The sequence below is a fragment of the Procambarus clarkii genome, chromosome 57 (assembly GCF_040958095.1).
Source record: "Procambarus clarkii isolate CNS0578487 chromosome 57, FALCON_Pclarkii_2.0, whole genome shotgun sequence".
Lineage (NCBI taxonomy): Eukaryota > Metazoa > Arthropoda > Malacostraca > Decapoda > Cambaridae > Procambarus > Procambarus clarkii.
In genome coordinates this window covers 10,879,897-10,901,658 of record NC_091206.1, presented here as the reverse complement: position 1 = coordinate 10,901,658, position 21,762 = coordinate 10,879,897, and the positions used below count along the sequence as shown (strand labels likewise).

Here is a 21,762-nt window from a genome sequence, read left to right as displayed (position 1 = left end):
AAATCATTTACGTCCTCTAGTTACTCAACACAAAGCTGCTATTAGGACAATATCCAACTCTGGCCCCAGACATCACTCGGTACCCCTACTCAAATCTCTGAATATGTTAGATATTAAGTCATTGCACATTCTCTCATGTGTATTATACATATATAAAACGCTGAACTGTAATTCCAATCCTGACCTCAAAAGCTTCATGGAAGGTTGTAACTGAACCCATGAGCACAAGAAATAAATACAGTTTTGATATTCCAAGAGTACGACTTAATCAAACTAGAAATGCTCTACAAATCAAGGGACTCAGAATGTGGAATGACCTTCCCAACCATGTTAAAGACTGTACCTCTCTCAACCAGTTTAAGATAACAACGAAGCACTACCTAATAAATTCCCTGTAACCTACCATACCGCTCTATTGTCAACCCATGTCTGTTTTTTTTAACCCTCAAACCGCTAGGGGCCCAAATGGAATTCACACCCACAGGCGCAACAAAAAAAAAAAAATCCAAAAAATTCTTTCGTCTTATAGAAGTGTTCATTTTTGTTCCCTGATCACGGAAAAAATAACAAAAAAATTGTAGGTAGCATATTTTAGCCGCAATAGGGTAGGGAAGTGTGGCAAAAAGGGACGTTGGCAGAGCCTTCGCCAGACAAGGTCTACTCCACCCGAGCTGTCAAACGGCAGTTGCCACAAATACATTATTACCTAATTATTTCAATGTCTCTGATTGATTTTTCTTAGTTTTTTTTTGCAGTAATATTATTCCATACAGTGAATTGTGGTATATTTATATAATAAAATGTGTGAACCATCGCTGTACTCAAAATTATGGTGTGCATATTAGTGATTCAATTATTATGTTCATAAAACAATAAACAAATAGTTTTGCTGTTGTTACACTATATACACAGGTTATATATAAGTATCTGCATGTTTTGTTCACCATAACGAACTACTAAGTTGGTCTTGTGAGTCAAAAAGCAACGAGGAGTAACCGCCAAACACCAGCGAGCCACCCGCTGCCACTCCCTCCCTCAACACCACCTCACTCACCCTCATTCTCCTCCCACAATACTGTTTTTGCATTTATTCACTATACACAGATGTTATATATACGCATTTACATGTTTTGTTCACCATAACTGTACATCTAAGCTTGTATGGTGAGTAAAGGCACAAAAACGTAGCTACTCACACAGTCAGCTGATCGGCAGCCGCCCTCAAGGCCAGACGCACTAATATTTCTCCTCCAACAATATTTTTTGTGGTGTTATTACGCTATATACACACATTATATATAAGTATCTACTTGTTTTATTCACCATACCTGTACAAATAAGCTGGTATGGTGCCCAAAGACCATAGTGGCAATCAGTAAACAACATGCCAAGTCATGCAGACGACGCTCCTCCCTCACCAAAATGGCGGCTCCCAACCTACTCCTCTCGCTGTTATCTCACACTATACACACGTTATATATAAGTATCTACATTTGTGTTCACCATAGCGAACCACTAAGCTGGTATGGTGAGTGCAGTCAATAAATGGTGGCCACACACAGTCAGAAGACAATGCCACAACCCATCCTCCACAGCCTTACTCCTCCCTCCATGTAGCACAGCACTAAATATCACCACAATCCTGCTATTATCAGAATCTTGGTCAGTTTTATCATAGTCAGGGGGCTTCAGTAATACTATCACTGCAAAATAATAGCATGAACAAGTATATTATGGCATTTGTAAGTGATGCTGTGGTCACAAGCTGAACAGCGGTGCTGTGAGCTCGTGCTGGGTGCGCCAGCCTTGGTGGCTTGCTCAATACTGATGCTGTAACACCCAAGAATGTTGACCTGGATTTTTTTTCTAGGTGGCATCTGGCAACTATCGGTCATGGCTATACTATAGCTGCCCCTATCCCAGGCGGGGCGTTTAAATTATAGTGCTAGACACGAAATCATATATAAATGATGTGCGCGGTTTCGGTTTTGTCACTGATATCATTTATATATGATATTCGCGGTTTGAGGGTTAAACAACGCTGTTTGCCGACCTAATTGTATTTGTGCTGCTTTTTCAGCCGTGTTCCCCCCTTTTTTATCTCTATTTTTACTTGTTCTCAACACATTTTATTCTTTATACTCAATTAGTATTAAGCTTTAGTCATTTAAGTTTTTCATGCCCGAAACGCTTTGCGTAATAGTGGCTTTAGGCATTGTATGTACTAGCTCTATCTCTAAATCCATCATTCTTTGTAAAATCTCTTGTATGTATGTACCTTATCTAAATAAACATTTATTTATTTATTTATAAGTTTGAAGTTATAAGTTCATTGCCCAACTGAAGTTCAGGTATTCCACCATTTTGTCAGTTGGGAGTTAAACAAGATTATTTGTGTGCATAGGCACCTATCCCTATACTGGTAGCAGCTCATGTAGTGTCTAGCTTTACCATATATATATTCAGTCTAGGGAGTATTTTACCTATGCTACAACTGTGGCCAATTGCACTGTCTATTTTCAGGTTATTTTACTAGTATACGTCTCTAATTCTCGGGCCCTTATGTTGTTTTTAGAATTTAATTTATTTATATACATTGTGTGACCACTGTGAAGTGGTGACCAAATTTACTTATCTCAGGTGCCTTGTGATAACCACGTGCTTATATTTTAATGTGTGACATTCTTAAAGTTTATGTGTAGCCAAGGGGAATGAAAAGTTGTATTGAATGCTAGGATATCTACAGGTTTATTGTTGACAGCCACCTGCAAGGTAAAGTTTTGGTTTCGTGCTCTTTTGTTCATCCGGCAAGTGCAAGTTAAGGAAAAGTCAGTGTGTGGTTCTCACTTGTGTTTGGTTTCAAAGGTCTAAGCGCCCGTCCCCTATCCTCCCCCTTATCCTCTCTTTGTTTACCATGGCTACCCATGCTACCTCGATTGACATGAGTGAAGACACGTCGGGTACTCCCCTGGAGTATACTGGTGATGAGAGCGATTTGTCAGTGATAGCCCTTAGCCTGAGTGATTGGGATGAAAGACATAGTGTAACACGGGTTTGGGTCCTCTCTCTTATCTTCTCTACCTTCTACTCCCTCTACCCGTATTCTTACTTTTTATTCTCTACCAAGGGACTCCAAAACTTTTACCAAAGCCACCTCCACGCCACGTGGTCCTAAGACGATTGACCGACTTAGGATTCTACACCCAGTATGACGTGACCTAGGCTCTGAACAAAACTCTAGAGTCGCCTCTACGCTGCCACCACCAGACCAGTAAAAAGAAGAGCAATGATCGAGGTCTGGATCGATCACGCTAATTAATCAACCTAGGGGCTTGATCCCCACTATATACGATGACCTTGAGTGTGGAATAAATTACACGGTAATGATAATTCTGATTCGATGTTAGAATCGGCGCCCAATACAACTCTGCCTCGTGTGGACCACGTGACCAGGACAAGTATACACATAACCCAATGGAGACAATAAAAATGCAAATTATTAACTTAATTTATTAAAAGAAAACTAAAACAAAATCTAAATATGTTCACTCCCTGTCACTTTAACACTCCCTACTTGACCTGAATGGCAAATGAGACTATTTCTATACATAACCATAGCAACTATACCTCTATATTTTCCAGCTAAGATGTTGGGCTGGTCTCGGGGAGAGGTAAGATGTTTGACCTCTCCCAGCTGCTTCCGTGACCACACTGATCTCTTCCTTGTCTGGTCTACCCCAGACAAGAACATTGTAACCTTCCGCCTAGTCAAAGTTTCACCAAGTTACTAGCAAGGTTTAAGTTATAACAATTAAACTCTGTTGTACTTAATTGATCCAGACTGGTTGAATTATTTTACTGAAATAAATTACAAACATCTAACGGCAGAGCTGTTCCCGATCCCCAAAATGGTTAATTGAACTTTGAGAAATACTAGACATGTCAACCCTGCTGACCTATGACCGCCGGTCACTCCGCCTTAAAAGTTAGATCTGATTCGTGACGTCACTGATGGTGACTTAAACTCAATAATTAGAATACTCTTGATATTGTATCCAGTACTATTATACAATACAATTTTAATGCAAAATGAATAAAGGCTAATTTTCTCTAAATTACTGAATACTATAGGATGGTTCATTATACGCAGCTATGAACAAAGATGCCCGCCATTTGTGACTCAGACCTGCTAATTCCCAGGGGACTGGGCGTTGTTGAGAGGTCAGGTCCCTACTCGAACTTCTGGAACCTTCTGGAATAATTCTTACAACAGCCTAGTTTGTTACAACCCCCCCGCACAAGCACTTAGTAAACCTTGTTAATTTGTTAAAATTCACGAGGTTTAGTATCCAAACCCACAATTCAACTCATGCCACAAACAAAAGCTAACCTAACTAATAAAATTTGACAAATAATAGTCCAACATCATAATGAACATGTTCATATTTCATAAATTTCTCAGCTGTCAACTGACAGCAATCCTCCAATATCAGGAAACATACATCCTACCCTTACTGACATAGCTAAATAACATGTCCCTACTCTACCATCAAAAACTAGCTATTAAACTCTCTTGGCTCTTCACTAGCCAAGTCCATGTGTCCTCTAGAGCCGACCACACCGTGCTCAAACAAACATTAAAGTTATAAGTTCAGACTGAACTTTGTCATCCGGGAGCGTACTACGGAACTATCAAGTTCACGTCCGTGTACTAACCACTCCCCATCAATGTCAACCTTGACATGTTAAGGAACACACCTAATGTTTATTACATGTATCTAAAAATATAAAAAAAAATTCTATACTATATCACAGGTTTCAGCTGACTGTACAGCCAAGTGTTCTCACTCACTAGAAGTGTCAATGTTTATATTGGTCCGCCTCTCCTGTGTTCAAACATTCTGAAAAAAAATAGCACAACATAATTTTCCATAACCGTTTGTTCTGGGCTGAGACAATTACACAGGGGCTTCGATTTTGATTACTGACCAATTTATAGAGTAAAATTTTCATATATTATACCAGGATTATTTTAAATCTGTTTTTCAACATTTATAAAGAATTGATTCTAACTCTGTTTTTCAACATTTAAACAAAAGTGTCCAGATGTTCTTTACACAGATGTTCAGAGCCAACTTTGTTGTTTGTATCAATTGTTCATATTGAGTAATCGAGAAAAAAAATCGATGCTGCTGGATGCTGAATGTAGTCGCTGACGATGACGGTGTCGATCTTGCTTCTTCATGTGTAGACATCAATACCTGGTCCTCTTGTACTCCCATCCGGTACTCCTGAATGACGACAGAGTGTAGTAGAGCTGAGTGCCAAGTGACAGCTGTAGAATACTGTTACTTCGGCCATTAATCTTGCTCTCGACAGTCCACACGCCTTCATATCAATCACAGTTCACACGGCAGTCTTGATGTTAAACTTGACGTCGCAGATGACCACAGCAGAGCAGGACTGGATGTACCAACGGTGTCTCTTAGCAGGAGTGGTGTCAGAAGGTCGTAGAGGCGGGTTGCTTGTTTGCAGAACAGGTGAATCTCGTCTTCCATCATTGCTCACGTCATCTCAGGCGTTTCTTGATATCACCAGGTTACTAGGCCGTAAACACCAACTGTGTATACCCTCGTACCGCCGACTTTAGGCCAAAGGAAACAATTTTGCGACCTTCTATTGGCGAGTCCCGGTACTCTGTAGGGAAACCGTGCCTTCCACCTGTGACCGCCTTACTTCCGCTTTCTTGTTACTTCAGATGACGTAATCATTAATCTTCCGGCGAAATTCTTGAGTACTGCTACGTGCTTCCATTTCTTGACCTCTCCTCCAACACTGCTGGAATGGCTGCAGTCTTGATGACGCAGCAGGTGGGTAGTGGTGATCTCGAGACAGCTACCCCGGCGTTGTATGGCACCTCCGGTGACTGCTATAATGTGGACAGCTCGCTGGCCCTGACAACCTCGTTAGTGACGTGAGGCGTCGGCCGGGTGACTCTTGGACAGTCACTCATCCCCAAAGTAACTGATGTATGGGTTACTGGGTCTGGTGGGGGGAGGGCTTGTGTAACGTGCCTTCCCCCTCGGTCTTTACAGACAAGGGTTCACGTGTGGCTGGAACAACTGGGTCGGTGTACCAATCAGACCTGGGAACAGACAGACACAACACAGCGGAAGCATAGATATACTCTGGGTTTGGTGGAGGTGGAACCCCAGAGCACGGTAAAAGCTGCTACCTGAGTTAAGTATAGACATAGTACATCTCATTGCCTTTACAGGAAAATCTAATGAATACTAAATTATACTAACTAGGGAAGTTACTTTACTGTATAGCGCGAGATCTCGTCACCATAGGGTGGCGAGACTGCACCTGACTACTGATGAGCGATGACAGAGGGTCATCCTCATCTTCTGACTCGTCGGTGAAGCCATGAGTCAGCACTGCTGAGTCAGGAACTAGACCCGCTGAAGGCAGTTCTAATTCCTCTCTAGCATGATATTGTTTCAATTTATTTACGTGAATTGTCCTTTCCACCTGGTCCTCGAACACTCCTTTTATAACAAGATTAACCGGCCCCGCCCTTTTAATTACTCTATATGGTCCTCGCCACCTCGGAGCTAGTTTCCTGCTCTGATTGGCGGGCGCAGCCTCATTCACTCTCAATACGAGGCTTCCTTCCGTCAACTCAAGAGGGCGCACTTTCTTGTCATAAAAATGAGCATACCGAGTCCGTGCCTTCTTGGACGCTTCAGCTGCAATATTCCATGCATTTCTCATTTTTCCAAGGACCTCTGAAGGATAGTCCTCCCCGTATGCAACATTATGTCTGTTAAGCAGACCTGATGGGAAATTGCATGAATTACCAGTAAACAAATGAAGTGGTTGGGTGTTAATTGATTGGTGGATGGCAGTATTCAAGGCGAACTGAACATAGGGTAGGTGTTCATCCCAGGTGTTTGCATCATGTTCAGCAAGGATTGCAAGCATATCCTTGACTGAACGATTAGTCCGTTCCGTCATTCCGTTTGCTTGTGGGTGGTAGGCTGTTGTAAAAGCCGAAGTTGTCTCTAAAATCTTACAAACTTCTCTAAATATATTCCCATTGAATTCTTGACCCCGGTCAGAGACTAAGACTTTAGGAGGTCCGAATACAGTAACGAACCTACGCAAGAACGCATCTGCAACCGTACGAGAATCCTTCTGAGGTAATGCAACTAGTGTAGTGTATCTAGACAGATGGTCAACTAGCACCAACACGTATCTGTTACCCGCATGACTGTGGTGTAAATCAATCAGATCGGCCCCCACACGATCTAACGGTTCACGAATTTCAGGAAATTCCTGAAGTGGGGCTTGTACCTTAAGGGTACCTTTCCTCCTCTGGCAACGAGGGCACGACTTCACGAAATTGATTACCTCAGAAAGTAATCCTGGAAAGTAAAATAGAGACTTTGCTTTAAAGTGCGTTTTAAAGATCCCCGGATGCCCTGCAATTTTTGAAGCATGCGCAAGCTTTAACGCTGATGACCGCAACGCGTCCGGAATAACTAGCTGAAATACTGCCCTATCATTCTGGCTATTAACATAATACAAGACGCCCTGTTTCATCTCAAAATCATGTATAGGTACGTTCTTTTTCTTTTTCGGGTATTTTCCTCCTTCTAAATACTCAATAATCTCTTTCCATCTCGGCTCGTTCATCTGGTATTCTCTCATTTTATCCGATGGAATGGTTTCAATATTTTCATTAATCTGCATTGCCGCTATATTTCTACTTAGCGTATCTGGCACAACATGTGCTGGACCAGGCTTGTACAAGATCTGGAATGAGTGGGCCGAAAGTTCGTGAGACCAGCGTGACATTCGTGGGCATTTCGTTCGCTTTTTAAATATGTGTGTTAACGCTCGATGGTCTGTGTAGATTACAAAATGCCGCTGAAATAGGTAAGGCTCGAAATACCTAACTGATTCTACTACTGCCAGTGCCTCCCGATCCGTAGCTGAATAGCGAACTTCAGGTCCTTTGACCTTCCTACTGAAATAGGCTACTGGATGGGGTAAATTATCTGCGTCTCGCTGAATTAAGCACCCGCCAATAGCAATACCGCTGGCGTCAGTGTGCACTTCCCACTCTTTCTCAAAATCAGGAATAGCCAATACCGGTGTCGTGATTAGTTGGTCTTTCAGTTTGCGATAGGCCTCGTCATGTTCTGATTTCCACACAAACTTCGCATTTTTCTTTGTCAGATCAGTCAGGGGCGCTGAAATGCCAGCGAAACCTTCAATATGACGACGAAAATATCCGGCCGCCCCCAAAAACCTACGCACGTCCTTTGCTGTCCTTGGAGTAGGCATGTCAGCAATGGCGCGGCAAGAATCTGGGTCAGGTCGGATACCGTCTGGGCACACCTGGAACCCCAGAAATTTGAATTTCTGAGCCGCCAAGGTGCACTTCTGAACATTCAGCCTGAAACCTGCCTGATCTAACAACTTCAAAGTCTCAGTCAAGTCCTGCAGGTGTTCCTCAAACGTCCTGGAATATATCACAACATCATCCAGGTACGCTAAAGAATGCCTACCCAGTACCGGACTAAGGATAAAGTTGATGGCCCTCTGAAACGACGAAGGCGCTGTCTTCAAACCAAACGGCATCCTACGGAATTGATAAGTGTGCCTACCATCCGAGAATGCTGTTTTTTCCCTATCCTGTTCTGCCACCGGAATCGCCCAATACGCCGATTTTGCGTCAAGAGTTGAGAAATACTTAGCAGCACCAAATTGATCTATTATCTCCTGTATTCGGGGCAACGGATACACATCACCCTTAGTTAGTTCGTTCACCTTCCGGTAGTCAACACAGAAACGATAACTACCGTCCGGTTTCCGAACAAGCACAACAGGAGAGAGCCACGGTGACGTACTAGGCTCTATCACGCCCTGTCTCAACATTTTCTGGCACTCCTCCCTGATAATGTTCTTTGCCTGTTCCGGCAACCTCCACTGTCTTGTGTACACAGGCAAATGGTCACCAGTTGGAATGGTGTGCTCGATCTTATCAAGGAGACCAATCTGGTCATCCTCTGTCGCAAACAATTTCGGGAATTTTCGTAAAACTCCTCTCAGTGCCTTCCTATCCGCCTGTGCAACATGTTGCAAATCAAGTGCTGAAATTAATTTTTCCACTTCCTCTACATTCTGTGCAACATTTCTCGTCTGGTATTGTACTTTGGATGGTGTTTTAGTGTTCAACATATTCAGTGCACTACATTGTGCAGTGACGGCTGGCGTCTCAGCTGACTCATGGTGAAAGATTTCTGTGTCCTCCACCATGGTTCCCTGAGATACCCTATCACCTGCCCTGAAGCGAAAAGTCTTATGTGAAAGATTGACAACTGGAATGAGTGCACCTTTATCGAGCACTACAACTAAGTGATGAGGAATTAATAAACTATCACATCTCCCAGCCATCTGAAGGGTGGTACCTGGTTGTATGTGACGTCCCACGGCTACTTTAATAAATTTAACAGAATGTGGTGGGCAACTCTGTTTAGTCAATGCATGCAATGCGCATGACCTCTTAACTGTGTCTGGAAGAGACTTAAAAATCAATTTTGGATAGTGCGCATTATATTTCAGCTTCCTCTTAATTGAAGCTACAACTGGGGGATGGTCGATCATCTCCACTGGGTAGGAAGTCTGTCCCAACTGCAACCTGCAGTTCCTAGCCCCTTTTTGAGCAGACAAGGAATAATTAAATCGTGACAGAAAATCAGTTCCCATTAAGATGTGACCAGGAAAATCAAGGTTCTCTACGATCGTACATGTGTGAGGCTGCAATTCCCCATCAATCTCAAAATTAACTGTACCTTGACCTACGATCTCAATCTTTTCCCCATTGACTGCTGTTAATGTCTTTGCGCAACGTTGAAGACGTGCATACTTAAAATTGCTGAAGGCTGACTTTTTAATTACCGTCGCCTGGCTTCCTGTATCAACAAAAGCTGTCAATCTCACACCTTCCACTTTCACCTCAAAAGTAGGCCTACCATCACTAGGAGCCTGCTTTCATGCTTTCGTAGGAGTGACTTCGCAATCCCTCTGTATATGCCCGCGCTTCCAGCAGGAGTAACACCTCCGCGGATCTCTGTTGGTACCCCGCGCAGGGTGGCTCGAACTTGCAGCTGTGGGCTGCTTCCCGCCTGATGAACCCGCGCCACAGTTCCTCGGCTTGGCTCCCTCGCCTTTACTTAACGCCTCTACGTATGGCGACAACTGAGTGCCCGGCGTCTCCGTGCACATCTGCCTGTCTAAGGCTGTGGCGGCCTGGGGTTGGGGTTGAGGTATGGTGTGGGTGGCCTGGGGTTGGGGTGCGGATTGGGGTTGGGGTCGAGGTATGGTGTGGGTGGCCTCGGGTTGGGGTGTGGATGGAGGTTGGGGTTGAGGTATGGTGTGGGTGGCCTGGGGTTGGGGTGCGGATTGGGGTTGGGGTCGAGGTATGGTGTGGGTGGCCTCGGGTTGGGGTGTGGATTGAGGTTGGGGTTGAGGTATGGTGTGGGTGACCTCAGGCTGGGGTGTGGATTGAGGTTGGGGTGGGTATGGGGTGGCCTGGGGTTGGAATGGGTATGGGTATGGGGTGGCCTGGGGTTGGAATGGGTATGGAGTGGCCTGGGGTTGGGGGAAGGGTTGGTATGGGAACTGAGGATGGGGTTGGTATGGGAATTGAGGATGGGGTTGGTATGGGAATTGAGGATGGGGTTGGGGTTGTTGTAGTGACGGATGAGGTGTACCTAGGTGGTCCCCAGTGGTGTCGGAAGAGGTGCTGTCCTCTACATTTCCACTTCCACTCCCACTGGTCCCCACTGACTGGTAATTATCTGGGTTAAACATTTTCTGTGATTCCTGGTGTGCCACGTCTCTTCTAAACTACCCTATAGTACACCCTCGACCCGGACTCACTACAACCGTGATCTTACACAAATAAAAAAAAATCACAACTCTCTTCTAAGAGAAAACCACTAAATTCCCAAAATAGGAATTACACCGATTTATCGAGAGAATCGCTGAAGTGAATCCAATGAATGAGTGTCTGCCCCGCACTCGTGTCTGACCGTGAAATATCCCGCAGTTCTATTGCTGAAACCTAAGTCCTTTACGTTAAAAAAATTAAAGAATCTAATTTATATAAAACAATTTAAATGATAACGCAACTAACGCGCAGCACTCGTGATGGATTAATAAAGAATATTTACTGTACTTGAATACTAAACGCACTTGAAGTGAGCAGCGTGGCCACTGATGACTGATGGAGCGGGACCAGCTGCGCTGAAAAAAAAAACTAAGTCCCGCGCTTTTTCGCTTAAACGCTGAAAAATCAAAATTTTTGTTCTGAAGGAAAATAACTAGTTTTACGTTAATAAACCGCTCTAGCGATTAATATAGACACCCAGGACCTATAAATGCTTACTAAAAATTGAATTTTTATCAAAAATTGCGTTTTTACTCAATTGCTGGACTCTGCCAATTTTTCTGACTCCGAGGGAAAAAAATTTCTATCACCCCAAATATCACAAAACTCCTTTAATTCACAAAAATTTGGGTTTCTCGTTCCCAGATATAAATACGTTATTATTTACTACTGACGTTGTATGCAGAACAATACTAACACTTCGGGCGGTTTCAACACTCACTAATTCGAATTTTCGTCAAAATCAGAGATTTTCACCTCAAATGGACTCTTGACAAAATTACAACACGATTTTCTCGAAAAATAACTAAATTCGGCAAAAATGTAATTATCACTGTTTAATGCTTTACGAACAGAATTACGTCCCTTGCGCGCACTAGAGAGTAATACTGACCCCAGAATATACACGAAACATGAAAATTCGAATTTTCGTCAAAAAGTCAGATTCTAGCCCAAGCTGGACTTAGAAAATTTTCCACCTACGTGTCTACTGAAAACAGAATTCTAAGTCTATAAACACAATCCTACCGTCTTACTGGTAAAAACTAGAAAATATCACTCGCATCGACTGGGGAATCCTAATGACGCCCAGAACATACACGTGACCCACGAATACAAATTAATTACAGTTAACGACTTTCCGACATTGACTTAGCCGAAAACTTATCCCAAAATACTTAGAAATATTCCACGGACAAATAACATTTACACGCAACTTACTATCCCTTAAACTCCTTCACTTATCTATCGTGACCAACATATAGCCCTAAGTCCAGAGGATTAACTACACTCTAGCAACAACGCCTCTGACTTAGACTAATACAACAGGGAATAGCCAAACTTAATGTACGCACTTAGCCTAATATGCAAGAAAATGCTAAACACTTTGATAAAAAAAAATTTAACCGGGGATTGAATGTAAGGGAAAAAAAATTAATCTCTAGAACAATGAAAATAAACGGAAATTACTTTATAAATTGAAGTATACTTAATTCAAAAATGCACTCGACTTAATCTTATAATTGTTCCTACCGGCTCGCCGTACCACACCTAGCCTAGAGGCCACACCATCTAGGTTCCAACAGAGCGACACGCAGCTTTCAGCAACAATTATGACTAGGGACGACTCAACCTCCACTAAGTGTGCGATCACTTAGTTGTTGAATCGCTGCTAGGTAGGTTACTAGTCCGTCCCTCGGAGGCCACAACGCCCTTCACGGATTACGTTTTTCCTAGCGTTTTGGGTCGTCTAATAACGCCCTCGGACTATCTACTGGCGTCCCACAGATATATCCGCCCCCGACAGCCCTCAAGGAACTGCTGTTGAGAGTATGGCGGCTCCCAACACCTCTGAATTAATTGCAATGGGTCGAGTATGGTACCCAGTCCAATCAACTCGGAGCGGTCTCCTTTTCAATAAATCTAATTTTAACAGCCTAATCTTACTAACTAACCTTAATCATATCAGCCCGCATGACCCAAGATTCGCCAATCCCCACTCAAACGCACTTGTGGGGCGCACTGCTAATCCTGGCCCGCGGCTGTCTCCTTAGCATCCGCGCACGTGTTCGAACGGCTAGACGCGTGAGCCTTTCAACAATTTCAAACAAAATTGTTGAAACCACCGCTGTGCACCATTGTAACACGGGTTTGGGTCCTCTCTCTTATCTTCTCTACCTTCTACTCCCTCTACCCGTATTCTTACTTTTTATTCTCTACCAAGGGACTCCAAAACTTTTACCAAAGCCACCTCCACGCCACGTGGTCCTAAGACGATTGACCGACTTAGGATTCTACACCCAGTATGACGTGACCTAGGCTCTGAACAAAACTCTAGAGTCGCCTCTACGCTGCCACCACCAGACCAGTAAAAAGAAGAGCAATGATCGAGGTCTGGATCGATCACGCTAATTAATCAACCTAGGGGCTTGATCCCCACTATATACGATGACCTTGAGTGTGGAATAAATTACACGGTAATGATAATTCCGATTCGATGTTAGAATCGGCGCCCAATACAACTCTGCCTCGTGTGGACCACGTGACCAGGACAAGTATACACATAACCCAATGGAGACAATAAAAATGCAAATTATTAACTTAATTTATTAAAAGAAAACTAAAACAAAATCTAAATATGTTCACTCCCTGTCACTTTAACACTCCCTACTTGACCTGAATGGCAAATGAGACTATTTCTATACATAACCATAGCAACTATACCTCTATATTTTCCAGCTAAGATGTTGGGCTGGTCTCGGGGAGAGGTAAGATGTTTGACCTCTCCCAGCTGCTTCCGTGACCACACTGATCTCTTCCTTGTCTGGTCTACCCCAGACAAGAACATTGTAACCTTCCGCCTAGTCAAAGTTTCACCAAGTTACTAGCAAGGTTTAAGTTATAACAATTAAACTCTGTTGTACTTAATTGATCCAGACTGGTTGAATTATTTTACTGAAATAAATTACAAACATCTAACGGCAGAGCTGTTCCCGATCCCCAAAATGGTTAATTGAACTTTGAGAAATACTAGACATGTCAACCCTGCTGACCTATGACCGCCGGTCACTCCGCCTTAAAAGTTAGATCTGATTCGTGACGTCACTGATGGTGACTTAAACTCAATAATTAGAATACTCTTGATATTGTATCCAGTACTATTATACAATACAATTTTAATGCAAAATGAATAAAGGCTAATTTTCTCTAAATTACTGAATACTATAGGATGGTTCATTATACGCAGCTATGAACAAAGATGCCCGCCATTTGTGACTCAGACCTGCTAATTCCCAGGGGACTGGGCGTTGTTGAGAGGTCAGGTCCCTACTCGAACTTCTGGAACCTTCTGGAATAATTCTTACAACAGCCTAGTTTGTTACAATAGGTCATCTTCCCCTAGGGAGGTTAGCCATGTAGGGCAAAGCAGTGTAGGACCTGCACACAAGAGGGCCACCATGAAGATGTCAACTGGGAATCAAGCCAAGACAAGTGTCCGAACACCGGGGACCTTACCCACTAAGGAGGATAAGAGTACCCTGCCATCACTGCAAGGCAAGTAGTATACCAGCAAAAGTCCCTTGTAATATGAATCCTTCCATGGTACCGTGTGGTAACCATTATGGGCTACAGTTCGTAACCCACCCAGATGTTCCTAGGTTAAACACAGAAGAACTACCCAGAAACCCACTAGCACAAAAGAGAGATATATTGAAGACTGGATAATTGATGCACAAATTGCTCTCAGTATAGTAACAAGTGAGGAACTAAAAGTTAAATTTGCCCAAAAAGGCTCTCCTTGACCAAACAAAATCCATTAATTCCATGAGTAGTTTTCGGAATGACTTTACGTGGGAAGATTTTGAGAATGCAGCCAGAGGCCGGTTTAAGGTGGAAGTAATACTCTCAGAAGTTCATGAATATGTATTCAGTATGAAATTAAAACCAGCAAGCAGGAATTAAGGTATACCCCAGATAGGTTAGAATTGTTCAAAAAACAAACATTTTGTGATGGGTGATACGGAACTCAGTATTCCACTTCAACTGATTTTTCAGGCATCCCCAGCATACAGGAGTTGTAGCTAATGTATGGAAAAAGGCTAACATAGTTCCAATCAACAAAAATGGCAGCAGGGAAGACCCCCTCAATTATAGACCTGTATCATTGACAAGTGTAATAGTCAAAATATTGAAAAAAAATAATTAAAACTAAATGGGTAAAACACCTGGAGAAAAATGATATAATATCAGACAGTATGGTTTTCGATCTGAAAGATCCTGTGCAACGAATTTACTCATTTCTATGATTGAGCCACAGAGATTTTACAGGAAAAAGATGGTAGGGTTGACTGCATCTATCTGGACCTAAATAAAGCTTTTGACAGAGTTCGACATAAGAGGTTGTTTTGGAAACTGGAATATATTGGAGGGGTGACAGGTAAGCTTCTAAGATGGATGAAAAATTTCCTAAATTCGTAGAAAAATGACCACTGTAACCAGAGACAATATATCAGATTGGAGGAATGTCACAAGTGGAGTACCACATGGTTCAGTTCTTGCACCGGTAATTTTCATTGTCTACATAAACAATCTACCAGTCGGAATAAAGAATTATATGAACATGTTTGCTGATGATGCTAAGACAATAAGGAAGAAACTTAGATGATTGTCATGCCCTTCAAGAAGACCTGGACAAAATAAGTATATAGAGCACCACTTGGCAAATAGCATTTAACATGAATAAATGCCATGTTATGAAACGTGGAATTGGAAAACATAGACCCCACACAACCTATAAATTACATGAGAAATATTTAAAGAATTCTGACAAAGAAAGAGATCTAGGGGTGGTTCTAGATAGAAAACTGTCACCTGAGGACCACATTAAGAACATTGTGCACGGAGTATATGCTACTCTTACTAACTTCAGAATTGTTTTTAAATATACGGATGGAGAAATATTAAAGAAATTGTTCACGACTTTTGTTAGACCAAAGCTGGAATATGCAACTGGCAAACATATCAAAATGTCAACAAACTGGAAAAAGTGCCAAGACATACCACTATGTGGCTCCGAGAACTGAAGGACAAGAGCTATGAGGAGAGGTTAAAGGAATTAAATATGCAAAAACTAGAAGATAGAAGAAAAATAGGCGATATGATCACTACGTACAAAATAGTAACAGGAATCGATAAAATTGATAGGGAAGAATTCCTGAGACCCGGAACTTCCAGAACAAGAGGTCATAGATTTAAACTAACGAAACAAAGCTGCCGGAGAAATATAAGAAAATTCACTTTTGTAAACAGAGTGGTAGACGGTTGGCACAAGTTAGGGGAGAAGGTGGTGGAGGCCAAAATCATCAGTAATTTCAAAGTGTTATATGACTTTTTTTTTTATTATTATTATTATTTTCTACCACAGACGTGGCCACACATTAACAATGCTAACGAACATATATACATTTTCTTCTGTCCTCCATGGACAGGGTTAGAGATTTGATAAACATAGTTCAGGGATTTATTGAATAATCAACAATGAAGGTGATTGTAGTGCTTTTAAAATGCTAGGCTAAGCTACATACGTAAATACATAAATACACAGATTTACATATGCCCTACATAAAGTGTTCGATGTGTCTTTTACATAGTGTCATTAACGTGCATTTACAAAGGTGAAATGGAATTCTGATATGACAAAGAGTGCTGGGGAGACGGGACACCACGAGTGTAGCTCTCATCTTGTAGCTACACTTAGGTAATTACAAAACAGGAAAATTACCTGAAAGTCCTTCCTGTGATGCAAAGGGTGTGGCAGACTGTGAGCAAAATGTGGCTACACCTGAATATCCACTCCTGCAAGAAATAAATGAGGATATCAAAACCACTTGGAAATTTAAGAGCTAAAGAGTAATAGGTTATGCAATTCTTGTGTGTAACAAAATCATTAGAAAATTTAATTTACAGTGGTCTTTTAGTATAAAGCAAAAAACCAATTTCACAGAAAAAAAAAAAAAAAAGAGGGATGTGGGACCAAGTTCCAAAAGGATGAAATTCTTGGAACTCAATCCATAATTAGGTCCATGACCAGGAAATACAGTCATTTTTCCAGGAAAAACCAATATGGGGTCCAATGGTCCATTCTGAAGCCATTTTGGATGGTCACACATTCTTCAATTTTTTATTTTAATTTTGAAAACTAGAAGAGGACTTCATTTGTGTTACAGGTAATCACACTTTTCTGAAGAGTCAGGCCCAGGAGCTAATGAATAGCTCATTTTCTCATATGTAAATGCCCAAATCTTCAGAAAAAAAGCAGCATTGACTGTAATGAAACGCCAGTTTCTAGGCGAGCCCCGGAGGCTTCCTGAAGCTATTCCACTAATATTGTGCTATCCTATTTGGGGTCCTCAGAGTTCTTGTTGCCTACTGGGCACCAGAGCCAGAACCTGACCACCTCAGAGAGGCGCAGAGAGCAATGGCCTATCTTGAGGTTATCTTGAGATGATTACGGGGCTTAGCGTCCTCCACGGCCCGGTCATCAACCAGGCCTTTTTGTTACACACCCACAGGAAGCAGCCTGTAGCAGCTGTCTAACTCCCAGGTGCCTATTTACTGCTAGGTGAACAGGTGCATCAGGGTGAAAGAAACTCTGCCAATTTATTTCCGCCTCCACCGGTGATCGAACCTGGAACCTCAGGACTACGAATTCCGAGCGCTGTCCATTCAGCTGTCAGGTCCCTATGAGCACTTTGTATTTAAACTACTGTATTTGCCAGCATACAAGACACTTTATTTTTAAATGTATCAAAAAACCAGCATTTAATGTAATGAAACACCATTTTCTGGGTAGAGCCTCAGAGGCTCCCTAAAGCTATTGGACTGATATTAGCTAATATTAGTACAGAGCACCACTTGGTTTCCGAACCCCTTGGGGACGAGACCCGTCGGTTAACATGTAAGTTCGTATACGAGAAATGGAGGAAAAAATAAAAAAATAAATTGAAAAAAAATCTAGGGGAAAAAATCGACAGGTTCATAGCGTAAATGCGTGACCGTATTTTGTTTGTACTCGCCAATAATTGAAGTCCTGATCCGCTTATGTTGATGATCGATATTGATGAAGCATAGTTATTTACATGGAAGAGGTGGTGGTGGATGTTGATGGTGTTGGATTGACTGAAGTTGTTGGGTTGACTGGGTCAACATGCGATGAGTCAGGTGCTGGTGATGCAATGCGAGCTTTCTTGGAAGCCATTGCAAAAGACTCTGTAATTGACATTTGTTTCATTCCCTTGGCTCATGTTTTTAAAAACTTCATATACAAATTGTACTGAGTCATCATGTCCTTAGTTTCAAACTCGCTGTAACTCGTGTCCATAAATGCCAGAATGTATTCAAAATTTTGCTGAACTTTTTCCATATCACATTTTTCCTTTAACGTTTCTTCATCCTCTTCCTCTTCCTCTCCATCTTCTTCATTGCACTCGTCTGGCTTTTTTGCTGTACATACTAATTCTATAATTTCATCATTAGTCATGTTTCGATTGTTTGGGGCTTCATCAAAATCTATCCATCTATCTATGTCATCTTCGATTGTTTCAGTCACCAGTTCTACTCTAATCTCAGGGGACTTAATCCCCTTGACATAGGCTAGGAGTTCCTCTCTTAATTTTTTCTTCTCGCTAACTTTCTTCACCGCAAATCCTTCAAAATCTGCCTCGTCATCTTCCTCAGGAAACAGACTTGACGCGGGTCAAAGTTTTTTCCAACCATTTCTTAGTGTTGTGTGCTTTACCTCATCCCACGCACTAGCAATAGTCCAGATAGCTGACTTTATTGTGAAGACTTTATAAAAGTCCTTAAGTGTTCCAAGCTGATTGTTAAGACGTCTGGCAAACATCCTCTTGTAGTGGTATTTAAGGTTCTTAATTATTTCTTGATCCATGGGTTGATCACTGAGGTTGTATTGGGTGGCAAGAACGTTCCAATAATATTGCCATTTATAAGCTCATCACCTCGTGGATGCGTTGAACTGTTATCTAGCAGCAGCACAACTTTGCTGTTTTGCGGGAGACCAACACTTTTCAGGTGCTCCTTCACCTCGGGTACAAAGTTCTTATTAAACCACTCGACAAATATTACTCGAGACATCCACGCACTTGGCTGGTCCTTATAAATCACAGGGAGGCACCTGGCTGACTTTAAAGCCCTGGGGTTTTTACTAATTCCAATCACAAGTAACTTTAATTTGTGCGTGCCAGCTGCATTTGCACAGCACAACAAAGAAATTCTCTGTTTGTTCTGTTTATAACCACCTGAAGGATCGTCCTCACCACTATGAGCCATCGTTTCTGTGGGAAGCATACGCCAGTACAAACCTGTCTCATCTGCATTATAAATTTGCTCTGGAGATAAATTTTGTTCCTGCACCATCTCCGCAAATTTACTCACATACTCATCAGCACCAACAATATCAGCAGATTGTCTTTCACCATGCACTTTAATAAACCTAATGCCATGACGGGTTTTAAAACTTCTGAGCCAACCATCACTGTATACACACTTTTGAGTAATTTTCATTGCTTGGTGAAATTCACGCGCCTTTTCCAAGAGGAGCCAGCCTGCCACTGGCTTCTTCGTCACTTCACGTCTCTGTTTGTACCACTCCCACACTGCGTTATCAACACTCCACTTTTGCTTTACTTACTACCTTTCTATTTCGTATTGCTTTATCACTTTCACTTCTAGAGAAATAGTAAAAAATGATAGGTTTAGCCTTAAGAAGATCAAAAACAGTACTTTTACTAATGCCATACTCAGCGCACACGACACTTCTCGGGACACCACTTTCCACCTTCTTAATTATTTCAACTTTCTTTACAAATGTCATCACTGACCTCTTTCTTTTACGTAACCCGCTTGTAGATGCTTTCACTGACACAATGCGTGCATTTGGAGCCGACATGGTGCACGGATGTTCCTTGATTGTGCTGATGTGTAAAACAAAGTCACGGAATGAACACTCCAGTCTCGTGACAAATTCAAACAATGGGAACAATAGGCCGTGAGTCTGTGACGTCACAGGGTAGCAGGCGGCGCCCGACACGGTCAGTGAGCAAACTAAACCATCACCCACCCCCCCACCCACCCACCACGGGCCGGCACGACGCTTGGCTGACCGCTTCCTTACCCGAGCCTGCCTGCCTGCCTCCTTCCCAGCCAGCCTGCCTGCCTCCTTACCCGAGCCTGCCTGCCTGCCTCCTTCCCAGCCTGCCTGCCTGCCTCCTTCCCAGCCTGCCTGCCTGCCTGTCTGCCTGTGCCTGTCTGCCTGTGCCTGCCAGCCTGTGCCTGCCAGCTTGCCTTTCCCTCCCTAATTCTCACTACTTCCGTCCCTTCCTGCCTACCTCCTAGCATCTCTCCCTACCTCCCCCTCCCTCTTAGCATCTCTCCCTACCTCCTAACATCTCTCCCTACCTCCCCCTCCCTCTTAGCATATCTCCCTACCTCCTAACATCTCTCCCTACCTCCCCCTCCCTCTTAGCATATCTCCCTACCTCTTAGCATATCTCCCTACCTCCTAACATCTCTCCCTACCTCCCCCTCCCTCTTAGCATCTCTCCCTACCTCCTAACATCTCTCCCTACCTTCCCCTCCCTCTTAGCATCTCTCCCTACCTCCTAACATCTCTCCCTACCTCCCCCTTCCTCTTAGCATCTCTCCCTACCTCCTAACATCTCTCTACCTCCCCCTCCCTCTTAGCATCTCTCCCTACCTCCTAACATCTCTCCCCCTCTTTCTTAGCATCTCTCCCTACCTCCTAACATCTCTCCCTACCTCCCCCTCCCTCTTAGCATCTCTCCCTACCTCCTAACATCTCTCCCTACCTCCCCCTCCCTCTTAGCATCTCTCCCTACCTCCTAACATCTCTCCCTCCCTCCCCCTCCCTCCTAGCATCTCTCTCTCCCTCCCTTTCTGACTAATTATCCCCCTCTCTCACTGATTCTCCCCCCCCCCTCTCATACTGCCTCCCACCTAAGCTCCATCGTCCATCCACCCACCAGTCAGCCATCAATGACGCAATGCGTCCATTTGGAGCCAACATGGTGCACAGATGTTTCTTGATTGTGCAGATATGTAAAACAAAAGCACAGAATGAACATTCCAGCCTTATGGCAATTCAAAATACTGTAATAGGAATAATAGGCCGTGAATCTGTGAAGTCACAGTGGGCACCCTGGACCATCTCCCACCCACCACCACAAGCCGGCGTGACGCTTGGTGGACCCTTCCTACCCGAACTTTGTTCGGGTAGCATGACTCCCCAACCCCAATCGGGAAACTGGAAGTTTCGGATAACTAAAGTTCGGAAACCAAGTGGTGCTCTGTATGAGGCTTCAGTCATATGGAGTTGTCATGCCTACTGGAGACTACTAGCCAGAACATGGTCCCCTCAGAGAGGTGCAGGGAGGAATGGCCTATGAAACTCCCTCTGCCATCGACCAGGGTTTGACACCCAGAAAGGAAGGCCCTCCTAAAACAGACCCCAACTGGTAGGAAAATTGCAACCAGAGACCAAACAAAGGCTAGAAACTCCCTCAAAACAAAAATGAAAACATGCAACACATCATACACTGCTCACCATTCATTTGCACCGACCCCTCCACCCCACAGCAACACAAGACCGCTTAGGGGCCCCAGCACATAAACCCCTGTGCGTTTAAAATTATGCGTGCGAAAATGTACGTGTGAAATTAAGTGTTCCGAAAAAATTCTGTTTTGTTTGTAAAATGAAATTT

The 21,762-nt window shown here is 43.0% G+C and overlaps 1 protein-coding gene across 3 annotated transcripts in view; it reads right to left on the bottom strand.

Moving 5' to 3' along the window:
• Positions 1 to 21,762, bottom strand: part of LOC123745079 (DNA-(apurinic or apyrimidinic site) endonuclease 2) — an 89,891-nt gene that overhangs the window by 35,146 nt on the left and 32,983 nt on the right. For all 3 annotated transcript variants that reach the window (XM_069306260.1, XM_069306259.1, XM_045725385.2), the window contains one exon: positions 16,746 to 16,819. In XM_069306260.1, coding sequence (XP_069162361.1) covers positions 16,746 to 16,819 — 74 coding nt within the window. The remainder of the gene's footprint in view (positions 1 to 16,745; positions 16,820 to 21,762) is intronic.